Source organism: Catharus ustulatus, chromosome 9, assembly GCF_009819885.2.
Source record: "Catharus ustulatus isolate bCatUst1 chromosome 9, bCatUst1.pri.v2, whole genome shotgun sequence".
Classification (NCBI taxonomy): Eukaryota; Metazoa; Chordata; class Aves; order Passeriformes; family Turdidae; genus Catharus; species Catharus ustulatus.
This window is the reverse complement of record NC_046229.1, coordinates 216,716-243,633: the sequence shown is the minus strand read 5'-3', so window position 1 is coordinate 243,633 and position 26,918 is coordinate 216,716. Positions and strand designations below refer to the sequence as shown.

The window sequence follows — 26,918 nt, the reverse complement described above, 5'->3', positions numbered from 1 at the left end:
GGCCCAGGACAGCACAGGACACCCAGGACAGGAGAGCTGCCCCAGCACAGAAGGGCCCCTCAGAGGCTCAGCCCCAAGGGGCAGGCAGAGCGGCTGGTCGTGTCTGGTTTGTACAGCTGAGCCCCAGAAGCACCGAGGCAATTCCCAGCCAGGTCCTTGCAGCCCCAGATGCATGAGCACTGTCCTCACCAGCATCCTGGGTGGTGTCTGAGTCACCACTGCACATCTGCCAGCAATGCCAGGGCTTGGTGCCCAGTTCCAGGAGCTGGACTTTAGACTTTTCCCATCCTGTGTCTGCAGTGCATGGTTTTGAACTGATGAAATGCATTCCTCAGCTGTGGAATGTCACCAGGCTCCAGCTGGGTGAGACAAACCTGAGCACAACCATCAGGAGCTACTGACAGGCAGCTGAAAATACCTGACACTACAAAAGCCTTCCTGATGAGCCAAGAATGAGTTTTGCCAGTGGCAACGCTGTTGGATAGTTCACTTTGCTCACATATGCTCACTTCAGTAATTAGTCATTTTTACTTCTTGCTGCACATCTTGTTTGTCCCTAAGTGCAACCTACTTTTCACTTTGAAGTTAATTACTAATTAGCATCATCTAGGAGACCAAAAAGGACCATGGGAAGCTTTTCCAAACCTGTACAATTATCCATTTCCTCGGTTTTGCTTATTACCAAACTTCTGCCTGCTCAAATGACAGGGACACTAATGTTTTGGAAGTCCACATATGTGTTCCCAATCACAGGATCCTTTCCCCCAGCTGTTACAACCATACACATAAGTGTCACTTACAAACGTTTCAAGAATGTTAAATAATGAACTGTTATTCATTATTATATAATGTAGATGTTGTATTATGCATTCCAGTTCCCTACAGTGACACTGCTCTGTTCATCAAGGCCGTCACTGATGCCCTGGGTCCCCTACAGCCCCAGAGGGGCTCCCAGGGAATCTCTGCAAAGGCAAATCCGTGCATCCCTCTCTGCCTTTGCTCACCTGTAACCCTGGAATTGCTGCCCAGGTGTGGCCACAGCCACAGCCCTGAGCATGAGCTTTAGAGGGGCACCTGCACAAGGCAGCTTTGGTGGCACAAACCCCCAGCCCAACATCAGCCAGCCCTCTGGCAAGCAGAGACAGACACCGAGGCTCAGGCCCTGCTGCACTGCCAGGGGTCATTCTACAGTTGAACCAGCAGCACAAACTGAAGGAGCTGCACAGACTGGTACGGGTATTTAATAGAGCTGAGTGAACACACAGGTGTGGTATGAACACAGAAAACACAACCCTCAGAGACAGTCCTTGGCAGGTGTGCAGACTGGATGTACAAATGAAACCATCTCTAGTACAGGAACACCTCTAGGAGCAAACACACAGCAACCACTTGATCACATTTGGGTTTCCAGCTCCACGTGGATTGATCTGAAGTGACTCACAGCACCAATCCACTCAAAGTCCTGCTCATTCCACTCAAAGTCCTGCTCATTCCACTCAAAATCCTGCTCATTCCGTGTCCTTCCCCTACTTGAACATGCAGTTACCATCCCCCTCTGTGTGGGGCTGAGTCTGCTGCACCCCCAGGCTTAGAGTGCCTAGAGGCTGCTGCACACCCAGCCCTGGGTGCCTGGCCAGAAGGGTCCTAGGGGGGCCCCAGTGCTGCCAGAGGCACAGCAAGGCTGAGGAGAGCCTTGGGCAGCAGAGATGGGCACCCAGCACCAGGCTGAGACAGCTCTGAAGCGACCACCCTCCTGGCAGCCTCAGCTGAGGCTCCATGGATCACTCCTGGGTGGCTCCAGCAAAAGCACAAGGCCAGGCTTTATGCATTTACAAATACTTGTTGGAATTGTTCTGGTTTGACAACTTTCAACAACATTTCCGCGTGCCCAGAATGCCCTGGAGTGTGGCCAGCAGCAAGGCTGGGTCCCCAAGGAGAGGGAAGCCCCCCACCCTCCTGGCACAGGGGGCAAGGAGGAGGGGTCCCCTCCCCTAACCTGGGGTGGGGAAGGGCCCAGGATAAAAGCCCTGCCCGCCAAGTGGTGCCTCGGGGAGGAGGGGACATTCCGTCAGTCCAGTATTTCTCCGGTTTTCAAGAAAAACAAGGCAGACAGCTGTGGAACAATCCTTGTGATTACTGTCTTCATCCTTCCAAAGCCCCTCCTGGGCTGGCAAACACCAGTGAAACGTGACAGGTGGTTGTGGTACCCACAGAGAAACGAGAGTGACATCCCAGCACACAGACCCACAGCCAGGAGTGACATCCCAGCACACAGAGAAACAGGAGTGACATCCCGGCACACAGACCCACAAACACGAGTGACATCCCAGCACACAGACCCACAAACAGGAGTGACATCCCGGCACACAGACCCACAAACAGGAGTGACATCCCGGCACACAGACCCACAAACAGGAGTGACATCCCAGCACACAGACCCACAAACAGGAGTGACATCCCAGCACACAGACCCACAAACAGGAGTGACATCCCGGCACACAGACCCACAAACAGGAGTGACATCCCAGCACACAGACCCACAGAGACACAGGAGTGACATCCCGGCACACAGACCCACAAACAGGAGTGACATCCCAGCACACAGAGAAACAGGAGTGACATCCCAGCACACAGACCCACAAACAGGAGTGACATCCCGGCACACAGACCCACAAACAGGAGTGACATCCCGGCACACAGACCCACAGAGAAACAGGAGTGACATCCCGGCACACAGACCCACAAACAGGAGTGACATCCCGGCACACAGACCCACAAACAGGAGTGACATCCCAGCACACAGACCCACAAACAGGAGTGACATCCCAGCACACAGACCCACAAACAGGAGTGACATCCCGGCACACAGACCCACAAACACGAGTGACATCCCAGCACACAGACCCACAAACAGGAGTGACATCCCGGCACACAGACCCACAAACAGGAGTGACATCCCAGCACACAGACCCACAAACAGGAGTGACATCCCAGCACACAGACCCACAAACAGGAGTGACATCCCAGCACACAGACCCACAAACAGGAGTGACATCCCGGCACACAGACCCACAAACAGGAGTGACATCCCAGCACACAGACCCACAAACAGGAGGGACATCCCAGCACACAGACCCACAGCCAGCCCAGTCGTGTTGCAGGACACAACACTGAGGAGCTGCAGAGAAAGCTCAGAGCAGTTTCTTCCCCATCCTGGGGCCGTTCTGAGGACATGATGGGTGAGTCTGGGTTTGCACCGTCCCGCAAAACAATGACCGAACCTCACAGAAAACGTGCTGAACTCGGAGCTACCGAGGTGCAGAGCAGCAGGGAAGCCGAGTGCTCCCAGGGCTCACCCCAATGCCGCCAGAACGGCGACATGCGAGGCCGGCGGATCTGCTCTGCCCGGCCGGAGCGGCTGCGGGAATCAACGCCACAGCAAAGGGATTTATTTGCACGGGATTTGGGGAACAGGAAACAACGCAGAAGCCGCCACCCAAAAGGATTTCTCATCCCTTGACCCAGCTACCCTGGGCAGACATTTAAGGAGCGGATCAGGAGCGGGACGGGGAGGCGCATCCCGAGTCGCGGCTGCCGCACGCAGGACTCGCCTGCCGGGCACCGCGGCTGCTCTCGCCCGTGCCAGCGGCTGCCAGGAGCCCTGGGCTCCCTCCGAGGGGACTGTCCCTCCCCTGCTGGCCCTCGGCCTCCCCTGCTGCCTGCCCCAAGCCCTGCTCCTGCCGCCCGTCCCTGCCCCGCGCTGTCCCCGGCTGGGTGCCCGGGCACAGCCCCTCGCCTCCCGGGACCCCTGTGCCCCCGGGCTCCGCTGCCCCATCCCCAGGGGCAGGGCTGGCCGGGGAGCCTCCTGCACCCGGCTGTTCCCCCAGGCTCGCTGCTCCGAGCCCCTCTCCGTGCCGCGGGGTCCCGAGCCGCTCCTCTGCCGCTGTCCCGCTCTGTGCCCCCAGCACTGCCCCTGTCACCGCCTCCTGTGCCATCCCCCCCGTGCTCAGCCTGCCAGTCCCAGCCACTGCCGGCTCCTCGGCTATTGCTGGCCCTCCGGCTAGTGCCAGCTCCTCGGCCAGTGCCGGCCCCATGGCCACTGCCGGCCCCCGGGCCAGTGCCGGCCCCATGGCCAGTGCCAGCTCCCCGGCCATTGCCAACTCCCCGGCCATTGCCGGCCCCATGGCCAGTGCCGGCCCCGGGACCATTGCCGGCTCCTCGGCCAGGGCTCCTCGCCCGGCCTGCCCGCCCAGCACAGCGATGGCCACCAGCCCTGGCTCCCCGGGACACCTCCCCTGCCCCTCTGTCCCTTTTGCTGACCGCGGCCGCCCCTCTGTCCCCGCTGCCGGCTCCTCTGAGCCTGCTGCTCCATCTGCGCTCTCCTCCTCACCTCCCGAGCCCGCTGCAGACCCTCCCACCGCCTCTCCTGCGGCTTTTCCCTCCACTGCTCTCTGTGTCTCTGCTTTGTTGCTCTCAGACTTTGGGTTTCCACTCCAAAGTATTTCTGCTGCACCCTCCTCCTCATCCTCCTCCTCCTGCTCTGCCCGCGTCTCCTCCGCCTGCGATGACCCTTCAGCGCCAGGGTCCCCCCGAGCAGCCCCCAGTGCCCCTAACTCAGGTGCCACTTCCAGTACAGGATCCTTGTCAGGCTCCACAGACTCTTCCATCGTGTCCCCCGCTCTCTGCAGAGCGTTCCCTCCCACCTCCCGTGCCTGAGCACTCTCAGCTGCTGCTGGTCCAGCTTTCCCCATCTCCATCCACTCTTCCCCTGGTGCTTTCAGCTGGGAAAACTCACTTGGCTTTACAAACCCTTCCTCTCCAGGCATTGCCTCTCCTGTTTCCATACCCGCTAGTGCTTCCCAGAGAGTCCCAGGTTTCCCCACAGCCTCGTCCCCTTCAGAAATGCCTTCTTCAGCAGCCCCTTCTCCTGCAGCTCCGGCAGTGCCACCCGCAGCCCCCGCAGCCCCCGCAGCCTCCCCGGCCGGGGGCACCGCACCCACCTCGGTGTCCGGCCCCGCCTGCCCTGCCTCGGACACCGCCTCTCCCGCCCGCTCCTCTGCTCCTTTCCGCTCTTCCTCCGCAGCCTCCTCCTCCTCAGCGATGTTCCCGGTCCCCTCCAGCCCCTGGGGCTCGGCTCTGTGTGCCTCCCGTCCTGGCAGCGCCCCGGCTGGCCCCTGTCCCCGAGCTGCCGGCTTTGCCTCTGTCTCCATCCCCTCCAGCAGCACCTCCTGCTCCCCAGGTGCCATCCCTGTGCCCGACCTCCCTCCTGCCTCCCCCGTTCCCTTTCCTCTGGGATGTTCCTGAGCCCCGGCGCTGTCCTCAGGTGCGGATTCCTCCAGCGCAGCCCCGGCCCCTGCAGCTCCTGCTCCGGCCTCGGCAGCACCGTCCTGCTCCGGGGCTTGTCCCTGCCCTGTCACCTGCCCTTCTCGGGCCTCTTGTCCAGCTGCCTCCTGCACAGCACGGCTTCTCCTCCCCTCTGCCAAGGAGCTTCCACCCGGTGCTAAAACAGGAAATAATCAAACATTGCTTTACTCGGCACACGGCGTGTTCTGCTCCGCAGGGTTAGCTGCTGCTGAAGGTGCCGTCTCTGCCCAGCAATGAGGGACAGCAGCCTGGGCACTGAACAGAGCATGCTGTGCTGCTTCTCATCACATGCCTGTCTTTTAACACTGCTGTCCTGGCATCTGGCAGAAAGAATTTAAGCCAAAATGTTGATGCAAGGCCAGTCACGCCTGTCCTGCCTGCTCTGCCCCCCTCCCCACCTGCAGGGAGCTCGTGTGTGTGTGTGGGTGCACAGCACCTGTAAGCTTGACAGTGACACTCAAAAAGTCAGAAACAGTTGAAAAATTGCACATGTGGAATATGCACACAAAGGAGAAAGAACATTCAGCTGCCTGTGGATTCTGTAATTACAGCAGGGAATGATGCAGGGTTCATTCCTGCCCCTGGGAACCAGGGCATTTCCCAAGGAGGCTGCACATGCAACCTCACCACATTCCTGCTTTCCACAGCTATTTTCCTGACTCAGTTTTTTCATGGCCTGCATTCCTCTCCTAAAACCATTTAACTGCCAAAAAAGCATTAATTGTACATGACTACAGATGCCAGCTAGTCATCACCTGATTTCTTACAAGTCAGGAAAGAAAAAAAGCACAAGGAGACTTTGATAGCCAAAGGAAAAGGAAAGGGCAAACACTTCTGTTAAAAAGGCTTCAGTGAGTAATTTAATCCTTGTCCCTGACTGACAGCCAGTCTTACCTCCACTGGCACCATGCTCTGCATTTGCTGTGCTCTTCTCTTCCTCACTGGCACACGAATCAGGGTCAGGGTCAGAATTCACAGGATGTTCATTTCCACTTGCTTTTGCTACTTCCTCCTGGACTGGCTTGCAGTCTTCAAAAACTGTCAGAAAGAAAACAGGGAGTGTGAAAGAGAAGCCATTAAAGAGCAAAAGGGGAGTAGAAGCCATCCAGCCATCTCAGCTTTCAAATGGTTTAAAATTCATTTTTGGAGAAATCGTTGCACTGGAAGCAGCAGCAGCAGAGAAGCAGTGAGGCAGTACTGTGTTCTGGGTGGGCGCTGAGCTCCCAGAGCCCCCGCTATGCTGCCCCACACAGGAGCACAAAGGCAAACAGCAGCACAGGCACAGGGCAGAGGGACAGAGCAGAGGGACTGCACTCACCCGCTCCTTCCTCACTCCAGGGACACTCCTCGCTGCCATCCTCCGTGTCCAACGCCCTGCTCCCCCAAGGCACTGCAGCACTCTTCTCCTCCTCATTCCTGTTACCTTCTCCTGGCCCAGTCTGTTTGAATTCCCCATTAACCTCATGATTTTGATGCTGCATTGACATTATGTTTTCATGAGAAATTCTAGTATCTTCCCTTGCTGTTAGATCTTCTGTTTTTGTCTTTTCTGCTTCATCGATTCCTTTCTTTTCCAGTGCAGAAGTCTCCTGATTTTCCTCCATTCTGAGCAGTTCCTTCTCCCCACTCTCGTTTCCACAGTGTGCATGTGCTGCACTATCAGATGCACTTTTGAAACTGCAGTCCTGTTGGCCGTTCAGATTTTCTGTCACCATTTCAGCGTGAGAGGCAGTCTGAGTGCTGCACTGAGTGCTCAGGGATGAGGCAGAGTCTGCAGGCCTCCTCTCTGAAAAGAACAAACTTTAATTTAGTGCTTGTCACTAAACCTCTGTGTTCACTGGGCACTCACAAAGGGACACGATCCCACCCAGCAGCATTCTCTGAATTACATCTGAGGATATTGGGAAAAATTCCAGGAAGTGTAAATAGAAGAATGTTGCCCAGATGTGTGAAGTATTAAAATTAAAGCCATTTAATGTGGAGGGTTTTTTCTGATAATGGAAATAAATCAGAGTAGTTCTATCAATCACACAGAAATACACCTCCAAAGCACCTCTCAGTACGGCTCAGACAGGGTTTAGCACAAACTCCTGAGCTTCGTTTGGTAAAAAACTTCAACCACAGCAACAATGCCTCAGTGCCCTTCTGTCAACTCATTGAATATCAGAAAGATCTCCCAAAGCATGTGTAAACCTGCAGGCTGAGCTGGAGATGAAGTTCACTGTCTCTTCTAAAGAAACATACAGACATCATCACATTAAATTCATAAATGGAAAATTTGAGGGGAAAAAAGGCAGTAATCCTTCATCTAGCAAGAACATCTAACACAAACAGCAGAGCTGGTGCTGCACAGCCTTGCTGCTGTCCACAATGGGCTCAAGAAGAGATTGGTCTAACTCAAGGCTGAAAAATCCAGTCAGGCTGAGTAAATAAAAGTGTCAGAACTATTATCCACACAGAAGTGCATGTTCTGAAAAAGCATGTTGCACCAAGAAACCTTACAGCCCCAGTTTAAAGATTCCCACTCAGAGTGCTACTCCTCCCTCCCAGGAAAATCCAAGCAGGTTCCTCCACAGGCAGAATCAGAATCACAGAATAGCTGAGCTGGGAGGGGCTCACAAGGATCATCCAGCCCAGCTCCCAGCCCTGCACAGCACCATCACCTTTCCCTTCAGACCATCGAAATATTTCTACATCTCTGGCACAGCCACATAAACTGGGGTGATATTCAGCAGTTTTGGAGCCCAGGGTGGGCAGTCAGGTTTCCTGGGAGCCCTCAGAGGGGGGGTCACAGATGTGTGAGTGCTGCCCAGGCTCTCAGAGCCAGCTGCTGCCCGGCTCCATCTCCATCTCAGCACCCAAAAACAGCTCAGCAGGGCCCGTGCTCTGCCTCTGGGGCTGCCTGCCCTGCAGGGGCACCATCAGTACCAGGTTAAACAGCTCCCTTACATTGCAGCAGGAAGGGCAGAGCTTTCCCTGTGCAGGCTCAACATCCTTACTGCACACACACAAACTGTAAAACACACATCAAGCCTTCTCTCTAACAATGTTCTACAATGTTCTACAAAACTGACCTTGTAGATCATCTCCAGAGGCCCTGTCATCACAATATCCATCACTTCCATCCTGCTCCCTGTCAGAGGCCCCCAGTGCCTTCTGGGATGAGGGCTCACTCTCCTTTCCACAGCCTAAACTGTGGCTCTTATCATCTGAGGGTGGCTTTGACATTCCATTCATTTGATCACCAGTCTGTCCCTCTTCATTAACTTCTTCGTAAGTTTCAAAATCTTCATCATATTCTAAAATAGAAGAATTGTACTATGAGACAGGAAATAAAATTCACAATTAATAAAGTTATTTTTAAGCAGATAGAAGTTAATGTTGCTAATCTCCTTTCGCTCTTGAATTTTCTCAGTGTTCTTAAATCCAGGAGAGAATCTAAGACCACAGATAGGAATTGTAAGAGCATATTATTGTAAAAAAGCATTGTGGTCTTCAGAGAGTAGCAAAAATGAAGCAAAATAACAAGTATGATTAATACATAAAACCAAAAATAAACAAAATTACCAGCCATGGAAAGTCCTAGAAAAGTTTAGAGCTGAGCAAACGTAGAAATTAAATGTAAGAATCTCTTATTACAGGAGAAAAACTGGTTGTGATGAAAAAAAAATTACAAGCAATTGAGAAAGCTGGAGAAAGGTAATATATGGTAGTGCAAAGTAGGATAAATGTGTATTGACACGGCTAAATAGCAGAGAAGTGTTTTATAATCTCAGAGAATTTAATGGACTGCAGGCAAAGGGCACTGCAGGAGCACTCTGCTGTCCCTCTGCTCTAAGGTGCTCCTCCAGGCCCAGGGAAAGCCCAAACAGATCCTGCACAGAGTTACACCCACTCCTGGATCCCAGCCAGGCGCTGTCCTGACAAGCTGTGACAGCTGACAGGTCACAGAGCAGGCTGAGCTGGAAGGGACCCGCAGCTCCTGGCCCTGCACAGCCCGTGTGTGGCTCTGCAGGTGCATCCTCACACAGGGGATTGAAGATTCCCTTCCCCAAACTGTGCCGGGCACATCCAACAGCACAGGGAGGGCGGCGATCCCACCTGCAGCCCAGAGCCTCTCCTGCTGCTGCACACAGGGAACACACCTGGGATGGGCAGGGAACACACCTGGAACAGGCAGGGAACACACCTGGAATGGGCAGGGAACACACCTGGGATGGGCAGGGAACACACCTGGAACAGGCAGGGAACACACCTGGAATGGGCAGGGAACACACCTGGGACAGGCAGGGAGCACACCTGGGACGGGCAGGGAACACACCTGGGATGGGCAGGAAAACACACCTGGAACAGGCAGGGAACACACCTGGAACAGGCAAGGAGCACACCTGGGGCACACACAGAGCACACCTGGAGCACACCTGGAGCACACAGGGAGCACACCTGGGACAGGCAGGGAACACACCTGGGACACACACAGAGCACATCTGGAGCACACAGAGAGCACACCTGGGGCACACAGGGAGCACACCTGGGACAGGTAGGGAACACACCTGGAGCACACCTGGAGCACACAGGGAGCACACCTGGGACAGGCAGGTGAGCTGGCACTGCTGCCCACACCACCTGTCCCTTGTGGCCATCATCCCTCTCTGCACAGATCTCATTGCTGCCTCCTTTCCCTCTGCAGGGATTTTAACAGACTGAAGGGACAGAACTCCAAGGACAGGAATGGAGAGTTCCTGATGCTGAACCAGTTAGGCAAACAAACAATTACCGAGACAATGAGAACTAAGGGAATAAGGAGATTTATTTCTCTGTGTTAAAAATCAATTTCAGTGTGGGCATTGAGGTCTCCTTAGGTAATTGTCAGAAGGGCAGTTCTTCCTGAAGGAAAAAGGCTTCATTAATCCCAAACACACATCTGGAGGGATTAATAAATGTCATATGAGCAGTAACGGTGCAGAACTGTGAAAGCAAAAATAGGAATAGGAAGAAGGAATTAAAATCTCTCTGTAAGTGTGATTGCCTCTAAAGAAGTCTACAGTAAGGAGTAAGTAAAGGCAGAGCCTGAGCTCGACACAGCTGAGTGCACCTTCCACTATCCCAGGCTGCTCCAAGCCCTGTCTAACCTGGACTTGAGCACTTCCAGGGATGGGGCAGGCACGGCTGCTCTGGGGAGCCCAGAGTGTCACTGCCTCACCACCCTTCCTTACTCACTCTCCTGGCTCCTGCAAACCCCTCATCCTGCTGCAGGGCTCAGGGGAGGGTTCACCCTGACACTGACATCACCACATTGCTCCTGCCCCAGCCAGAGCTGGAGCCCACAATCCCACACCTCCTCCAGAATCATCCTCTCCCATTTCCCATCCCCTGCTCATCTTTGGGAATTCTGTACCATTTTTGCTGCCGTTTTCATCACTATCTTCTTCCTCCTCGCTGGATTGGTTTTCCATTTCCTCCTCGCTGGACTCCTCTTCAGTCTCCAGTGATTTCTCAACAGTTTCTGCACTTGTCCCGTGGCCGCGTGTGACGACGGACGATGAGTCCTCCCTCGATGTGGGCTCAGCGCTGCTGTCACACAGCTGGCAGTGCACGGCGTGTTCCCAGGGACACACATGCTTCATCCCAGAGGACCGAGCCTTCCTCTTGGGAGGGGAGGACTTTTTGTCCAGACCCATCGCAACAATGCACCTGTAAAATAACACAAATTGGGAAACACCGCACTTTTCTTCCTTTGGAGGGCAGCAGACACAGGGAGATCAGCTCGTCACTAGCGGTGAAACCAAGCACCCAGCTGCTTCTGCACTGCCACAGTGACTCACAAGGAGAAACACCCTGGAATTTCCCCTAACACAGGGCTCTGCTTCCTTGGGGGACAGCACTGCTGCCTGCAGTGACCTCTGACACACAAACAGAACCTCAGCTATTACAAGTGCCCGTCAATTTGAAGCTGCACCAAGCATTGGCTGTGAAGACAGAACCCCTGAGAAAGGCAGAGAAGCTCTGATCCAGTGCTCTGGATCCAGGTCCTGCTGTAACTCCCAGCACTGTGACAACTGAGAGTTTGGGGGTGAGTCTGGGGGTTCTGAACTTGTCTGCTGGGTCTAACAACTGTGGCGGAAGAAGAAGATTGAAAGTTAATGATTTTCTGTTTCTGTTCTGTTTACCTACCTAGAAGAAACCCAAACAGATGGAAAACAAAGCATTTTGAAGGAGTTGTTGAGACTGTTCCTGTTGTATAAAATGGGGTGCTGTGCTCTCTCTTACAGCAGAAAACCCTCAGGACAAGCCTGGTACAGAAACCACTGCAGCACCACCCCAAAGCCCTGACCCACCAGGGAAAACCAGCTGGGACTTCTATGGACACCAGAGTGGGCACAGAGCAGAAAAACCCAGTGCACTTGGCCTGAAGGGATGTGAAAACAGTTGTCATCTGTGGGGAAAACCAGGTGACTGGAGATGGTTTTAGTCATCAGGTAAGGTCAGCTGGGTTGATAAGAGGCAGGAAAAAAGAGAGATATCACTAAGAGTAAGAGGGAAAGGGGGACAGAAAGAGGGAGTAACTTAGGAATTAATTAATCCAATTTTTGGATACGATATTAAATTCAGAAAATTCACTGCAAATCTTTCTAGAAATCACAAAAGGCTGAGATTTGGGAATTTGCTAAAGTCTATAGCCACTATAACCATTCTATATTCAGATACTTCTCACTCCTTTAAAAAAGCATTTACAAAAATCATGTTCATTGTTAGACTGGAGCAAAAACCATGGTACAATAAAGTGGCTTTTTTTTTTTCTTAGAATTCAGTCCTTATCTAAAGGAACAGAGTACACCTCTGTGGAGAGTCTCTTGTTCCAACTCCTTGCTTCTCTTTTAAAAATTATTAAAAAACCATAAAATATTTTAAATTATCCACATGTCCATAAGTTTACTTGTATGGCCTGAGTTAGCAGTTACAGAAAAGGAAGATTTTATGAAAATTATGAAAATTAAAGCCTTTTGGCAGAATCAGCACTGATCACAGTTGGTCACAGCACTGACTTTTGCCCAAGCCCTTTCTGCACACGTTTGGCTTCTGAACCATGACAAATACTCAGTGCTGCCTTATTCTGGAGCCGGGGGTATCACAGCAGAATCTCACCCCAGAGGCAGAGCTGTTTAAAGTCAGCTGTCACACAAAAAGCCTCCGGGAGCCACACCTAGCTGGGCAGCACGCTCGGGATTTATTCCAGCGCGGCTGTGGCCACAGCCCCTGGTGGCACCTGTCCGCAGGGCAGGGGTGGCGTGTCCCCAGGGCAGGGGTGGCATGTCCCCAGGGCAGGGGTGGCATGTCCCCAGGGCAGGGTGCCGTGTCCCCAGGGCAGGGTGCCGTGTCCCCAGGACAGGGGTGCCGTGTCCCCAGGGCAGGGCAGGGGTGCCGTGTCCCCAGGGCAAGGTGCCGTGTCCCCAGGACAGGGGTGCCGTGTCCCCAGGACAGGGGTGCCGTGTCCCCAGGGCAGGGGTGCCGTGTCCCCAGGGCAAGGTGCCGTGTCCCCAGGACAGGGGTGCCGTGTCCCCAGGGCGGGGGCGCTGTGTCCCCAAGGCAAGGTGCCGTGTCCCCAGGGCAGGGGTGCCGTGTCCCCAGGGCGGGGGCGCTGTGTCCCCAAGGCAAGGTGCCGTGTCCCCAGGGCAGGGGTGCCGTGTCCCCAGGGCGGGGGCGCTGTGTCCCCAGGGCAAGGTGCCGTGTCCCCAGGGCAGGGTGCTGTGTCCCCAGGGCAGGGTGCCATGTCCCCAGGGCAGGGTGCTGTGTCCCCAAGGCCAGGTGCCGTGTCCCCAGGGCCGTGTCCTCAAGGCAGGGTGCCGTGTCCCCAGGGCAGGGTGCTGTGTCCCCAGGGCAGGGGTGCTGTGTCCCCAGGGCAGGGTGCCGTGTCCCCAAGGCCAGGTGCCGTGTCCCCAGGGCCGTGTCCCCAAGGCAGGGTGCCGTGTCCCCAGGGCAGGGTGCCGTGTCCCCAGGGCAGGGGTGCTGTGTCCCCAAGGCAGGGTGCCGTGTCCCCAGGGCAGGGTGCCGTGTCCCCAGGGCAGGGGTGCTGTGTCCCCAAGGCCGGGTGCCGTGTCCCCAGGGCGGGGGTGCTGTGTCCCCAGGGCAGGGTGCCGTGTCCCCAGGGCCGTGTGCCCAGGGCAGGGGTGCCGTGTCCCCAGGGCAGGGTGCCGTGTCCCCAAGGCAAGGTGCCGTGTCCCCAAGGCAAGGTGCCGTGTCCCCAGGGCAGGGGTGCTGTGTCCCCAGGGCAGGGGTGCTGTGTCCCCAGGACAGGGTGGCGTGTCCCCAGGGCAGGGGTGCCGTGTCCCCAGGGCCGTGTCCCCAGGGCAGGGTGCCGTGTCCCCAGGGCAGGGGTGCTGTGTCCCCAGGGCCGTGTGCTGTGTCCCCAAGGCAGGGTGCCGTGTCCCCAGGGCCGTGTCCCCAGGGCAGGGGTGCCGTGTCCCCAGGGCCGTGTCCCCAAGGCCAGGTGCCGTGTCCCCAGGACAGGGGTGCTGTGTCCCCAGCCGTGCACACCCCACAGGGGAGGGTGCCATGTCCCCAGGGCAGGGTGCCGTGTCCCCAAGGCCGGGTGCTGTGTCCCCAGGGCCGTGTCCCCAGGGCCGGGTGCCGTGTCCCCAGGGCAGGGGTGCCGTGTCCCCAGGGCAGGGTGCCGTGTCCCCAAGGCAGGGGTGCTGTGTCCCCAGGACAGGGTGCCGTGTCCCCAGCCGTGCACGCCCCGCAGGGCCGGGAGCTGCGCTGGTGCCCCCAGGTGAGACGCGCCAGGTGAGACGCGCCAGGTGCGCTCCGGGAGCGCAGAGCGCAGCAGCGGGAGCTGTGCTGTGCTGTGCCGGGATGCAGGCAGGGTCGGGGGCAGGGGGTGCCGTACTTGTAGCACGGAGGGGCTCCTGCCACGTGCAGAATCCTGAAGTAGCTGTTCCTGCGGCGCGGCCCGGGGCGCCTCAGGTGTCGGAACTCGCAGCAGCTGCTCAGCCTCTCCACCTCCGTGTCGTTGAGGAAAAACGTGAGGCTGAACGGGAAACCGAGGTGCCTCTTGGAGACGAACTGGAAGGTGTCTGCAGTCACAGAAAGGAAGGGTTCAAAGACAAGCATTGCACTTTGCTGTCAGCCTGTCCAAGTGCTGTATCTCAGCTGCACCACCACAGCACCCAGCCCTGCGAGGGCAGGACTGGGGCTCTCAGCTCTGCCCAGCTGTTGGTTAAACTCTACCCCTCCTCGGGCAGGACTGGGGCTCTCAGCTCTGCCCAGCTGTTGGTCAAACTCTACCCCTCCTCACACACAGCCCTGGCTCTTGGCAGCCCCAGAATCCCAGGGTGTGACAGCTGGGACCAGTGACAGTCACACTGTCAGTCTGGCCACTCACTGCCACAGCAGGACCAAGCCAGAGCCTCCCAGCCCCCTCCTGTGTCCAGCTCCCCAGAACACAATTCATCTTTTACTGGTGTGATGGAATTGCACTCACATAAATAGAGATGGGAACTGGGCTCCCACTATGTTATTTTCCTTCTGGAATAGGAAGCAATGTTCACTAATCTATTTTAGAAACTCAGATAACCCCTTTTTAAAGGCAGTTAACTGCTAAACTGCTCTATAAACCATATATCTCTACAGAAAATTAACCTAAGCCACGAGCATTTTGTTAAATCAATTCTCTGAATTCTTCTGCCATCATTGTGAAAGTAATTGTAACCTCACTTTCCATCATGGGACAGTAGATCCAGGTTTAATGTGGAGGCAGATGGTACAAACATCCCTGGATGCTTATATCTTAACCAAGCTGAGCTGAAATCATTCTGACATCAGGGCAAAGTTCTAGTAAAAAACAATTCTGCCAGAATCAATATGAGCTCTCTGACTCCATCCTTACCTCCTTCCATCAGCTCGCCTCTGTAGACACAGATGTTCTCTGTTCCACAGTACTGCTGGTAGACTTTGATTTCATCCCTGAACTCGAGAGACACGTGCTTGCTCCTCCCTAGGTAGATCATGGTGACGAGGGCATTGCTGCACAGCGGGGACTTGGGGAACCCTCGAGTGTTCTGCAGCAGAAAATGCACAGAAATGCCTTCAGCTTCCAGCTCCAACGAGGGGGAAAACAGAGCTCACACCTGTGCAGCAAACACTTGAGACTTCCAGGCTTTTATAACAAGCACTGAGCTGATTAAATTGGGAAATGTTTGTAACAGGCAGAGGGTCTGGAGATATTTCGAACTGAAAACCCAAAGCATTGAATAGCCCCAAATTGCAGGGACCAGGGTTAATGACCCACATCATCCCTCCCAGTCCTGGGTTCCTACAGCTTTGTTTACAGGAGCTGAAGGTGGCTGGAGTCAGTGTAGCTGGTGCAGTGTTTGTACACCCAAGGCATTTCACAAACCCTGAGATTCCAGTGCCAGAGACAGGACCAGATTGACTGAAGGGGAAGCTTTGAGTAACAGTTCCTACAGGTTGTTGTTCAGCACCTTTTTTCTCCCCAGCTGATGAAAAGCACCAACAGTTTTAGTTTGCAGAGGCATGCCCAGAAATTATATATTTCAATGGTTACACATTTTCTTCATGCAGACTGGGCGCACACCTTTCAGCATCACACAAACACAGCAGCAAGGAGCGCCCCTGCCCCTGGCCAGGGCTGCTTACCCTGATCAGAACCTGCTCGTTGAAGGCCGTGGTGGGGTTCAGGCGTCCCTGGGCGGGCAGGGCGCCCCGGAGCGCGGGGACCCTCCTGTCCCCCTGGCGCTGGCGCGGCGGCGCTCGGGGACACAGCGCAGGGAGCTGGTACGGTGACACCGGGATGTACTCCACCGAGTTCTCGATCCTTATCTCACTGCTGTTCCCCTGGAAAAGCATTTTAACCAAGTGACACAGCTTGTGCACAGACACTCCTGAGCTGGAACTGGCCATGGCCTGGCTTCTCGGTGCCTCAAGCAGCATGCATCCTTCCCAAACAGCTCCTCAACTCAGGAGGACTGTTGAGGAACTCAACATTGTGCCATTAATGTTGCCTTTAAATGTGCCATTAAAATATTTCTGTGCTAAACCCCCTTCTCTAAATTTTCAAGGCAACATTCATATTGGCTGAAAGGTCACCCTCGGAGATACAGACAGCACTGCACACCCAGCCCAGGCTCCAGCCCCAGGGGTCTCACCTGGACAGAGCCCTGCCCAGCCCTGCCCAGCCCTGCTGCATCCCCAGGGCAGCCAGGCGTCCAACAGAAACACCCCTTGGCATCAGTTATACAAGATGTGCTTCAAAATGCTCCTTCCTCATCTCAATAGAGATGTAGGACTCTTGCAGAATGAAATGCACCACGGCCCTCGAGTAAGAAATCACTAGAGAACAAGTTCTGTAAAGGCTGCATGCTGTGGCTCTGAGTTCTGCATCGTGCTCTCAGAACTCACATCTGATTTAGCTGTTCTGTCAGTCCTGAGCACTAAAGAAACCATTAAATCAGCCACAATTTGAGTAGGCATAAACAGGACCAACCACCAAATTCTTGGAGAAGGAATGATCATCCTGACACACAGGAAATACAGATCAGAAGGGAGATATTTCAGTGTCTGCCAGCCAGTGCAGCAGACCAGAGTCCCACTCCAAAACCCTCTCACCCCATGGAATGTATATCACAAAACCAATTCCATTATGCTTTTCTAGAACAGAAGACAAGTCCAAACATCACCTGAAGGTTACTGCCAATATATCAAGACCATCTTTGACTCTCATTCTCCAAGCCCACTAGTGTGATTTAATTGAAGAAATTATCAAAAAAAGGAAATTTTTGCTACTTTTCAGCTGTAGATGATGATGAAAACTTGTAGAACTTGAAGTGAAAATATTCTGAAATTCCTGGAGTTAACCAGGTGCTGCATCTCTCTCTACATAAGAGAAAAATCTACCTAGAGGAAGAATATTTTGTATGCAGAGAGATTTTATACTATAAAAGGTAAGCCACCACATTTTTCCTGTGGAAAGGAACTGCATTAGACCAGTAAGACAGTGTCTTGAGAAGGGAAGTGAAGTGAGAAAGGACAGTTTAAATAGAAGTCAATGCCATTTGAAAGGGATGTTCCCTGTCGAATACAGCTCTGGGAAGTACAGTACGTAACCATTGTCTAAACCATCCGTAAAACGGTGCTGTTTCCACAACGAAGCACAGCCTCACCCCACGGGCACACTGCTGCTGGCGTTCCAGGGGCTGGCCCTGGCGTGGGGCAGCCCCAGCCCCTGCTGCAGCCCGGCCGCGGAGCCGCCGCGCCTTCCCTGGAGCGGTGCTTGGCCGCGAGGAACTCTGCAAGAGGAGAGAGAAAACCACAAAATCTCAGTGTACGGCCTCCAGGGCAGAGCACAGCACAAAGGAAACACAGCACTGATGGAGATACCTGGAGTGATGAGTGATTTCAGGGACCTACAGCACATGACATTTTCTAGTCTGTCTCCAAAGAGCCAGACCCCTTTAGGCACCTCTAACTGACCACCCAAAACAACTCCTGGCCAGAAGTACAAGGTTTGCTGCTGTCTCTTCACTGTGCAGCCTTGGAGCCATCACAGTGAACTCACAGAAATTGTAGCAGCACAGCACACAGACCCAGAGAGAATGCACAGCAAAAACATACCTATTTTTGTTCAATATTCAGCTTTTTTCAGACTGTTTTATTTCATTTTCCTTATATGCCCTTCAAAACACCAAGCTAAAATGTTGACACCTAACAGAAGTGTTTAACTGGGGTTAACTTACCACCTTGGAGGAGTAAGTCTCCTTGATTCGGTGTGGAAGAGGACAATGTCCAACACAACAATCAACTCCAAGTCCAGGCGCCCTCTATATGAAGAGAAGCTCGTTCAGGACTCAAAAGTTTCTCTTTAGTCTGCACCAATTACCATTATTATCATTTTCATCACTATTCAGTTGCAACTGAACTAGATATTTGATATGTGATGTGATATTGATATATGTAATGATATAAATAATATATTATATATATATTACATATCACAATATTATATATAGTATTGTGGTATTGATATATGATATTATATCTGTATGATATGTAGATATTTGACCTATGACTTGAGGCTTTAGCACAGTATATTCCAAGGGTATATTAACATTCCCTCTTTGCTGTTAACAAAGAGCAAAAGGCAGAGCTCCTAGACCACAGCCCTGTAAAATGAGCTCCCCTCTAATTTCATCCCTAAAAGATCCTCCCCACGTTCAGGGCTTTACAACACAGGTAACTTGTCTATACCCCTGTGCCCACTGACAGCGCTCAGCACACTGACACCAGCCTGCCAGGGGTCACAAGGCAGCTAAAAGGGAGAGAGTGAAGCAGATTTATCAGACAGCAAGGTTTTTGGGGATTTTTCTAGGTTCTGATGTGCCATTCCTGCAACACTAACTCTTTAACACAGCCCAGCAAACAGGAGATCAGCCTCGATGGCTGAGGATGGGCCCCAGCCCCGAGCACTCCAGGCAGTGAACGCTCTGCACTAAGGGGCTTGGGCACACTTCCAGCTGTCCCTGCTCCCATGGCAGCCCGTGCAGAAGCTGATGGAACTCACACAGTGAGGGCAGCAAGCTCGTTGTGCAGCCACAAAAGGACAGAGCCCGTGGTGGTTCCTTGGAGCCAGTGGGGGATGTGGGCAGCGCACGTGGATGATTTCTTCCAGAGATTCTCTGATTCGCTCCTCCTGAAACAAGAGGAATTTCTGTGATGTCTGTCTCATTAGGCCTGATTTTCACTGGACAGCTGTGGCAATCAGCTGGTCTGGACCCGATAGAACAGCTGCTTAAGGAAGGAAAGGAAATCACGGGAGAATGTGAGGGACAAGCAAAAAGACTTGTCCCCACCTCTGATTCATTTTCCTGCAGCTCTCTCCAGCTGCTGACCTGCCAGACTCAATTCATGTTTCTTTCTGTGTATCTCACAGTTCTTGGTTTGTTTGAAGGTCTATTCTCTTTTCAATGCAAGTGTTGCTGTCATTCCCTCTCCCCAGGCTCTCTTCTCAGCAGCCCAGTGTGGGCTGGCTGCCCCCCTGGATCAGCTGTGCCTCTCACCCTGCCTGGCTCAGCCACCTGCCCTGTCCTTTCCCTTCAGGGTTCACTGGGTGGGCGAGGGGAGAGTTGAATTACAGCTCCAGCCAGGCCCTGCACCCGCACAGCACACACAGATCAGCTGTCTGCAGGGTTACTGAACCACGCAGCTCTGGTTTGTGTCCCAAGTTACCCAAGCCAGGATCCCTTGACAGGTGCCAGAATCCATGGGGTAACTTCCTACCACAGGATTCCATCAGCAAACAACGCCTTTGCAATTTCCATGGGATCAGGGTCTTTCAGGAAAATCTCCCCCTCTCTTTACCCCATGACTTGCTTACAGATGTATTATTTACAGTTTAACAGATCTGACATTGTTTACCAGCTGCTCAATGAAGCAGCCACCCATTCTTCTCAAAGCATTCAGGTTTCTAGTACAGAAAAAAAACACTGAGCATGTTTCTGCCAAAATGAGGATGACTTTTCCCATATTAATTCAGGTGATTGCATGGGGAGAAGAACTACTGACTTCTATGGGATTTCCATGACTCTAACTGCAGAATCAAGTTCAATCTGCACAATACCTAAATGAAGACCCCTAAAAGCTCTTACATTACTCACATGCCAGTTCTGCCCAAACCTGTGGAGAGGCAAACAACCAAACACGTGAGCTCAGAGCTCATCAGCAGCCGAAGCAAAGAGGTCTAGAATTACTGGGAGGAGAATGTATCTTGAATTATTCATTCTGTTACGGCTCCCCATTTCAAAACAGAAATAGTAGAACAAGAAAAGGTTAAAAAAAGCAACAGTAACGAGAAGCCTGGAATGGCTCAGGTAAGAAAAATCCAGACTGAGGACCTTCAGCTTGGAAAACTGAGAAGGAATGTGAAGAACACTTTGTGAGACCACGATGCCTTGCAGAAAGAGAACATTTAATAACTTTTGTCATACCAGGAACAATGGAGCATCAAACAGACATATCAGACACCAGATACATTTATTACCACACAGAAATGCAAGGAGGGACCATTTCATGCAATCCAGGGTTAAATCACCCCGCCAAGAACACTGCAGAAGAATAACTAGATTCAGAAGGAATTAAATGCATAAATGGAAGCTCCTGAATTTCTGGACAAAGGAGATTTAACTGGGGCAGGATCATCCCCTACTTGCCTGTTTCTTGTACTTTTCCCTGTCAGAGACAGAGCTCTTGTCTCAAGGATCACTGGTCAGGCTCAAGGTTGTTGCTCAACACAGGCAAAACTGCCAGGTCCCATCAGCAGTGCTCAAGCCTTACCTCATCTGGCTTCCTCCTGTTTCTCCTCCCAGAACAGTCAGGTTTCTTCTTTTTGTCCCGCTGATGATGGCGCTGACAATGTAAGAGGAACAGAAATCCCATCACTGGGCAGCGGGAGATGTCAGTGTGTGCAAGACCTCTCCTTCTGTCCTGCACGTGCCATGCCCTCTCCCTGGCCATACCCTCACTGGGCCCTGTGATAAAACTGCTCTGGGCTGAATCTATCTGCATTTATATTCACAGCCAAGGGAACAGCTGAGCTCTGGTAAAGCTGGTGAAGTTGTAGGAACCAGCTCCATTCCTGATACCCCACAGGAAGGTGCCCAGATTTTGTACTCAGACAATATATTTATGTTCAAACTGGTTTGGTTTTGTCAGGGTTTTTTAAGCACACTAGCCCTGTGAATACCATCTCATAACCTGAGAGCTGTTGAGAAGCACCAAGGAAGGCAGGACAGTGCCTGCTCTGGCAATAACACGGCTGGACTGTGAGAGGCAACGTCCTGCACAGAGATCTCCTTTTTCCCAGCAGGAAAAAGCATTCCAGGGAAGCATGGGGCACATAGGAAACAGCCCAGCAGGAGTTAGGTGCTGGCTGAAGCACCTGGGAAGGCTCCCACATGGCTCATACCTCCATGTCGAGGACTTTACGGAATATGGCATCGGCCAAGCACTCCCGGACGTGTCTCTGGTGGTCCCTCCTTATGGCATTGAGACGGTATTCCTTCTCAGGTATTATTCTTCCACTCCTTGAGATCTGCCATGCACAAATAGAATGTTACTGAAAACGAGAAAGTGAAATAAAGTTTTATTTATTATTTTAAAACAAGACCACTTCCTCCCCTGGTTCGTGTCCGCCTCTGCCCCTGCCATGGTGCTGGATCTCACCTTCCAGCATTGTATTATCTTTGACCCCATGAGCTCCACCAGCCAAAGGCAAGGAGCAGCAGCCACATTTCTGATGGCCTGGGGCTCAGCCTTACCCTCCACAGCCACTGCCCACAGGCATGGAAAGGACCAAACACTTGTCTTCCTACTGCACCTGTCTGTGCAAAGGGGAGTCGCACCTAGGAGTGCACCAGTGTTTGTAACAGAATGTTCAGCGTGTTCACCTTTACCAAATCCTTCAGTTTTCCATTAAACACTTTTGAAAAATAACACTGAGCTATTTAAACAAGTCAAACATGCTTACATTTCACAGTGTAAAAACCCTGAGTGAATCAATATGACGCTGAACATCTGCAAACCGAAACACTTTGCAGAGGGAAACTCCAGTGAGCAAAAGGAAAAAAACATATGGAAAAAAGCATAAAACCATTCTGAATTGAATGTAGAATTGAGGGAAACTTTTCAGTCTCACCAGTCCTGATTTCTGAAGATGTCGTCTTATCCTGGCATTGCTGAAATATCCAACCAGGTGTTTGTCTGTAAGACTGTTATAGGTTTCAAGCAATCTGCAGTAAAAAAATGGAGACACTTATAATCCCCTTGACTGACAAATTAACACAGTTTAAACAGAGCTACCCAATAGTCTGCTACACAAAATGCAGCCTTAGTAAATCTTCCTGGGTTTGGTCAGATAAATGTCCATTAGATTATGTGAAAGCAATATCCTGTGGTCTCCTGGAAATTCCAGAAAGATGTGGTGTGTACCTAAGGCCAAGTGCTGGGTGTGGGACAGCACTGCCACCACCTCGTGGGACCAGCAGCCCTGGGAGAGCCCCCACAGCAGCTCCAGGGGGACAGGACGGGGCTGTGCCGCGCTCCAGCCGCGCTGACACAGCTCCCACCACTCTGCCCTGCCCTGGGGACACCTCCACTGCCCCAGGTGTCCCAGCCCCAGTGTCCAGCCTGGCCTGGGGCACTGCAGGGATCCAGGGCAGCCACAGCTGCTCTGGCACCCTGTGCCAGGGCCTCACCACAATCACCACAGTTACCAAAGATCAGAGCTTCAAAAATCTGAACCTCGGATGTGACTGTTGAACACAAAAACTGAAGCATCCATAATTAGCAGTTCTATTTTTCAACTATTCTTAGCACAACCATATCTTACTTCACCCTCTGGAAAGCAGGACAAATGGAGAAGTCAGTGGCACCAGGATGCAGTTTGGGATACTGCAAATCCTTTCACTTTTGTACAGTTTTACAGTACACATTTCAGTGTGTACAGTACATATTTCACAGTTTACACACTCAGGTACATGATGTACAATACATTCAGCCTGACCTCTGGGCTGTCTGGGCAGGATGTGCTCAGCTACACAAGAGACTGATCTCTTTTGTTTTCTTTGGCTGTAGATTTAAATGCACCGTGCCCCTGTTTACACCCCTTTCAGGATAATTCAGTCACATGTGTATTGCCAGGCTGATCTGCCACACCACAAAAGGAGAGAAAAGACAATTTTTTTCCAAGTAAAGAGATCATGGATTTACAGGAATTTTACATGGGGTTTCACTATAACGTCAAAGGTAGCTGCCAACAATAAATTAAACTTTAAACAAACAGTCTAGGTTACCCTTTTATGCCTGTTGGTTAAACACTGATATGATAGCAACTGTTCTGTGCCACGTTTTTATTGCAGAGTTTGAATTCGAAACCACCAGATTCCACCAAGCACTCATTTATGGTATTGCCTGGCAACCGCATGTTGAGGCAGAGCAGAAACTCAATCCAACTCCTTTTCATTCACTCCCTTCCATCTAAGATATCCTGGTCCACATAACCTGTTAAAATGCAGCTCCCACCTGAACACAGTGATGTGGCAATTTCTGTTTCACCAAAGTCTCAGAACATGTATTTTCTTTTTTAAATTCTGAACAGGCTGACCCTCAAAAATGTAGAATTAAATGCAAAGGTCAGAAGGGTTTTAGAGGAAATAAGGAAATAACCAACACCCGTTACATCACTGGGGAGAATGCAACGGGGTCTGGCTGTGCCGTGCTGCCCCGAGCAGCCACATCCAGCCCTGGAACCCCCTGGACAATGGACCAGGGCTCAGGGCTGGCCAGGAACACTCCAGCCACAGAACCCCCTGGACAATGGACCAGGGCTCAGGGCTGGCCAGGAACACTCCAGCCCTGGAACCCCCTGGACAACGGACCAGGGCTCAGGGCTGGACAGGAACACTCCAGCCCTGGAACCCCTGGACAATGGACCAGGGTTCAGGGCTGGGCAGGAACACTCCAGCCACAGAACCCCCTGCACAATGGACCAGGGCTCAGGGCTGGCCAGGAACACTCCAGCCCTGGAACCCCCTGGACAATGGACCAGGGCTGGCCAGGAACACTCCAGCCCTGGAACCCCCTGGACAATGGACCAGGGCTAGGGCTGGCCAGGAACACCCCAGCCCTGGAACCCCCTGGACAATGGACCAGGGCTCAGGGCTGGCCAGGAACACTCCAGCCCTGGAACCCCCTGGACAATGGACCAGGGCTCAGGGCTGGCCAGGAACACTCCAGCCCTGGAACCCCCTGGACAATGGACCAGGGCTCAGGGCTGGCCAGGAACACTCCAGCCCTGGAACCCCCTGGACAATGGACCAGGGCTCAGGGCTGGCCAGGAACACTGCAGCCCTGGAACCCCCTGGACAATGGACCAGGGCTAGGGCTGGCCAGGAACACTCCAGCCCTGGAACCCCCTGGACAATGGACCAGGGCTCAGGGCTGGACAGGAACACTCCAGCCCTGGAACCCCCTGCACAATGGACCAGGGCTCAGGGCTGGACAGGAACATTCCAGCCCTGGAACCCCCTGGACAATGGACCAGGGCTCAGGGCTGGCCAGGAACACTCCAGCCCTGGAACCCCCTGGACAATGGACCAGGGCCCAGGGCTGGCCAGGAACACTCCAGCAAAGCAACCACCCTTCAGTCTGCTCATGGTATCTACAGAAGGACAAGAGAAGTTCTTGACTGAGCTGTTTTGTTCAAGATTCCACTATTTAAGAACCACACACAAATGTCACCTTTAAAACCTCTGCAACAGGCAGGAGTGCACAACAAAATCCACGTTAGGAAAAAACACAGCAAAGGGAAAGCAGCAGCCTCAGACAGCTCTGTACAGTAATCACAGCCCTTTTCTGGGTATTCCTGGGACTCCTTCTCTGCCCATTTATCCTGCTCACTCTTCTCTCTAAAAATGCTGGGGTTTTACTAGAATAGCAGAATTTTCCTGGCACATAACCTAAACTGATTGATCTGTAGATTTCTGGAGTACATCTGAAGCTCTTCTCAAGATGAGTGTCATGTTTGTTTCTCTGGCATCTCAGCCAGTGACAACATGTCACTCTTAGGCCAGTAATTTCATATTTGAGGTTACTTAGAATGCTATGATGCTATGACCACAGACACTATTATTTATTAACAGTACATTTGTTCTCAGTGGGCAGCTTACCCAAAGCATTACACTCAGAGCCAGAGCGGTGTACCATGTAAATTTTAAGACCACTCTCACTCATTTGGAAGGATATCAAGACAAAGCCACAGCAGGCATCCTATGTGTTTTGCAAAGCAAATATTCACAGTTAATATTTCACAGTGCAATTAAACCAGTGACCGCCAAATAAATGATGTGAGAGAGCACCAAGGCTTCAGCTGTAAATGGGCAGAGTCCCAGGGGATCTTGGTGCCTGTGCTCTGCCTGGCACCCGTGTGCCATTCCCCCCCAGAGGAAATCTCAAACCTACAACCAGACACGGTGCTAGGAGCCAAAGGACTGTTCTGCCACTGATTTCTTGTGTGGCCCAGGAGCAAGTTCTGCCGCTGTTTCCTTACTCAGATCATTGCCCACTACACCGGGATGTGCCAAATTTTGTCACAGAGACCCGCAGAGATTCTCTGCTCCTCCCCGTTTGTCTGTGACATCAGCTCGAGGAAGTCGCGATTCTGTGAGCTCAAAAGCTGCAGTCCACAGGCAGGGTGCTAGGGAATGAATCCCCTGGGATCTGCAGGCATGGAGCTGGGGAATGAATCCCCTGGGATCTGCAGGCAGGGTGCTAGGGAATGAATCCCCTGGGATCTGCAGGCAGGGTGCTAGGGATTGAATCCTCTGGGATCTGCAGGCAGGGATCTGGGGAATGAATCCCCTGGGATCTGCAGGCAGGGTGCTAGGGATTGAATCCTCTGGGATCTGCAGGCAGGGATCTGGGGATTGAATCCCCTAGGATCTGCAGGCAGGGTGCTAGGGAATGAATCCTCTGGGATCCCCAGGCAGGGTGCTGGGGATTGAATCCTCTGGGATCCCCAGGCAGGGTGCTGGGGATTGAATCCCCTGGGATCTGCAGGCAGGGATTTGGGGAATGAAGCCCCTGGGATCTGCAGGCAGGGAGCTGGGGAACAAATCCCCTGGGATCCCCAGGCATGGAGCAGGGGAATGAATCCCCTGGGATCCCCAGGCAGGGATTTGGGGATTGAATGCCCTGGGATCCACAGGCAGGGAGCTGGGGATTGAATCCCCTGGGATCCGCAGGCAGGGAGCTGGGGATTGAATCCCCTGGGATCCGCAGGCAGGGAGCTGGGGATTGAATCCCCTGGGATCCCCAGGCATGGAGCAGGGATTGAATCCCCTGGGATCTGCAGGCAGGGAGCAGGGATTGAATCCCCCGGGATCCCCAGGCATGGAGCTGGGGATTGAATCCCTTGGGATCCCCAGGCATGGAGCAGGGGATTGAATCCCCTGGGATCTGCAGGCAGGGAGCTGGGGAACAAATCCCCTGGGATCCCCAGGCAGGGAGCAGGGATTGGATCCCCTGGGATCCCCAGCAGGGAGCAGGGATTGGATCCCCCGGTAGCAGCCCCGCTCCCGCGGCTCCATCTCCCCGCAGAGAAATCCTCCCGCAGCCGGGGCGTTCCGGGTCTCTCCAGCAGCCCGGGCCCGCAGAGCCCCTCCCGGCCAGCCCCGAGCCTGTCGCCGTTCCCGCAGGGCCGAATTCCCGGCACGGAGCTGAATTCCCCACTCACCGCGGCTGCGGGGCGCTCATGGCAGCGGCTCCGGCTCCAGCGCTGCGCCCGCAACGGCGCGGCCGCGTCCCGGGGTCGCCGGGAGACGGAGAGAGGAGGGAGGGATGGAGGGAGGAGGGAGGGAGGAGGGAGGGAGGGAGGGAGGGAGGGATGGAGGGAGGGAAGGATGGAGGGAGGGAGGGAGGGAAGGAGGGAGGGATGGAGGGAGGGAGGGATGGAGGGAGGGAAGGATGGAGGGAGGGAGGGAGGGAGG

At 53.3% G+C, this 26,918-nt stretch overlaps 1 protein-coding gene across 1 annotated transcript; it reads right to left on the bottom strand.

Moving 5' to 3' along the window:
• Positions 1–2,142: 2,142 nt before the first annotated feature.
• ERICH3 (glutamate rich 3) lies at positions 2,143–26,772 on the bottom strand. Its single transcript, XM_042779568.1, has 18 exons — positions 26,666–26,772; positions 22,070–22,163; positions 21,341–21,466; positions 20,710–20,781; positions 18,941–19,069; positions 18,117–18,200; positions 17,544–17,669; positions 16,021–16,218; positions 15,251–15,422; positions 14,252–14,438; positions 10,763–11,058; positions 8,439–8,663; positions 6,683–7,150; positions 6,259–6,402; positions 4,485–5,500; positions 3,797–4,421; positions 3,136–3,245; positions 2,143–3,102 (listed from the first exon to the last, which is right to left on the bottom strand). The coding sequence occupies exons 1-18, from the start codon at positions 26,683–26,685 to the stop codon at positions 2,143–2,145; spliced, it is 5,052 nt and encodes a 1,683-aa protein (XP_042635502.1). The 5' UTR covers positions 26,686–26,772.
• Positions 26,773–26,918: the final 146 nt, after the last annotated feature.

Excerpts from the sequence above, each read along its gene's own strand:
- ERICH3 (XM_042779568.1), bottom strand. The coding sequence starts at position 26,685 with ATGAGCGCCCCGCAGCCGCG. Across the intron at positions 22,164-26,665 it reads ATGAGCGCCCCGCAGCCGCG|ATTGCTTGAAACCTATAACA; the intron begins GTGAGTGGGGAA and ends TTTTTACTGCAG. Across the intron at positions 18,201-18,940 it reads GAGCTTGCTGCCCTCACTGT|AGGGCGCCTGGACTTGGAGT; the intron begins GTGAGTTCCATC and ends CTCTTCATATAG.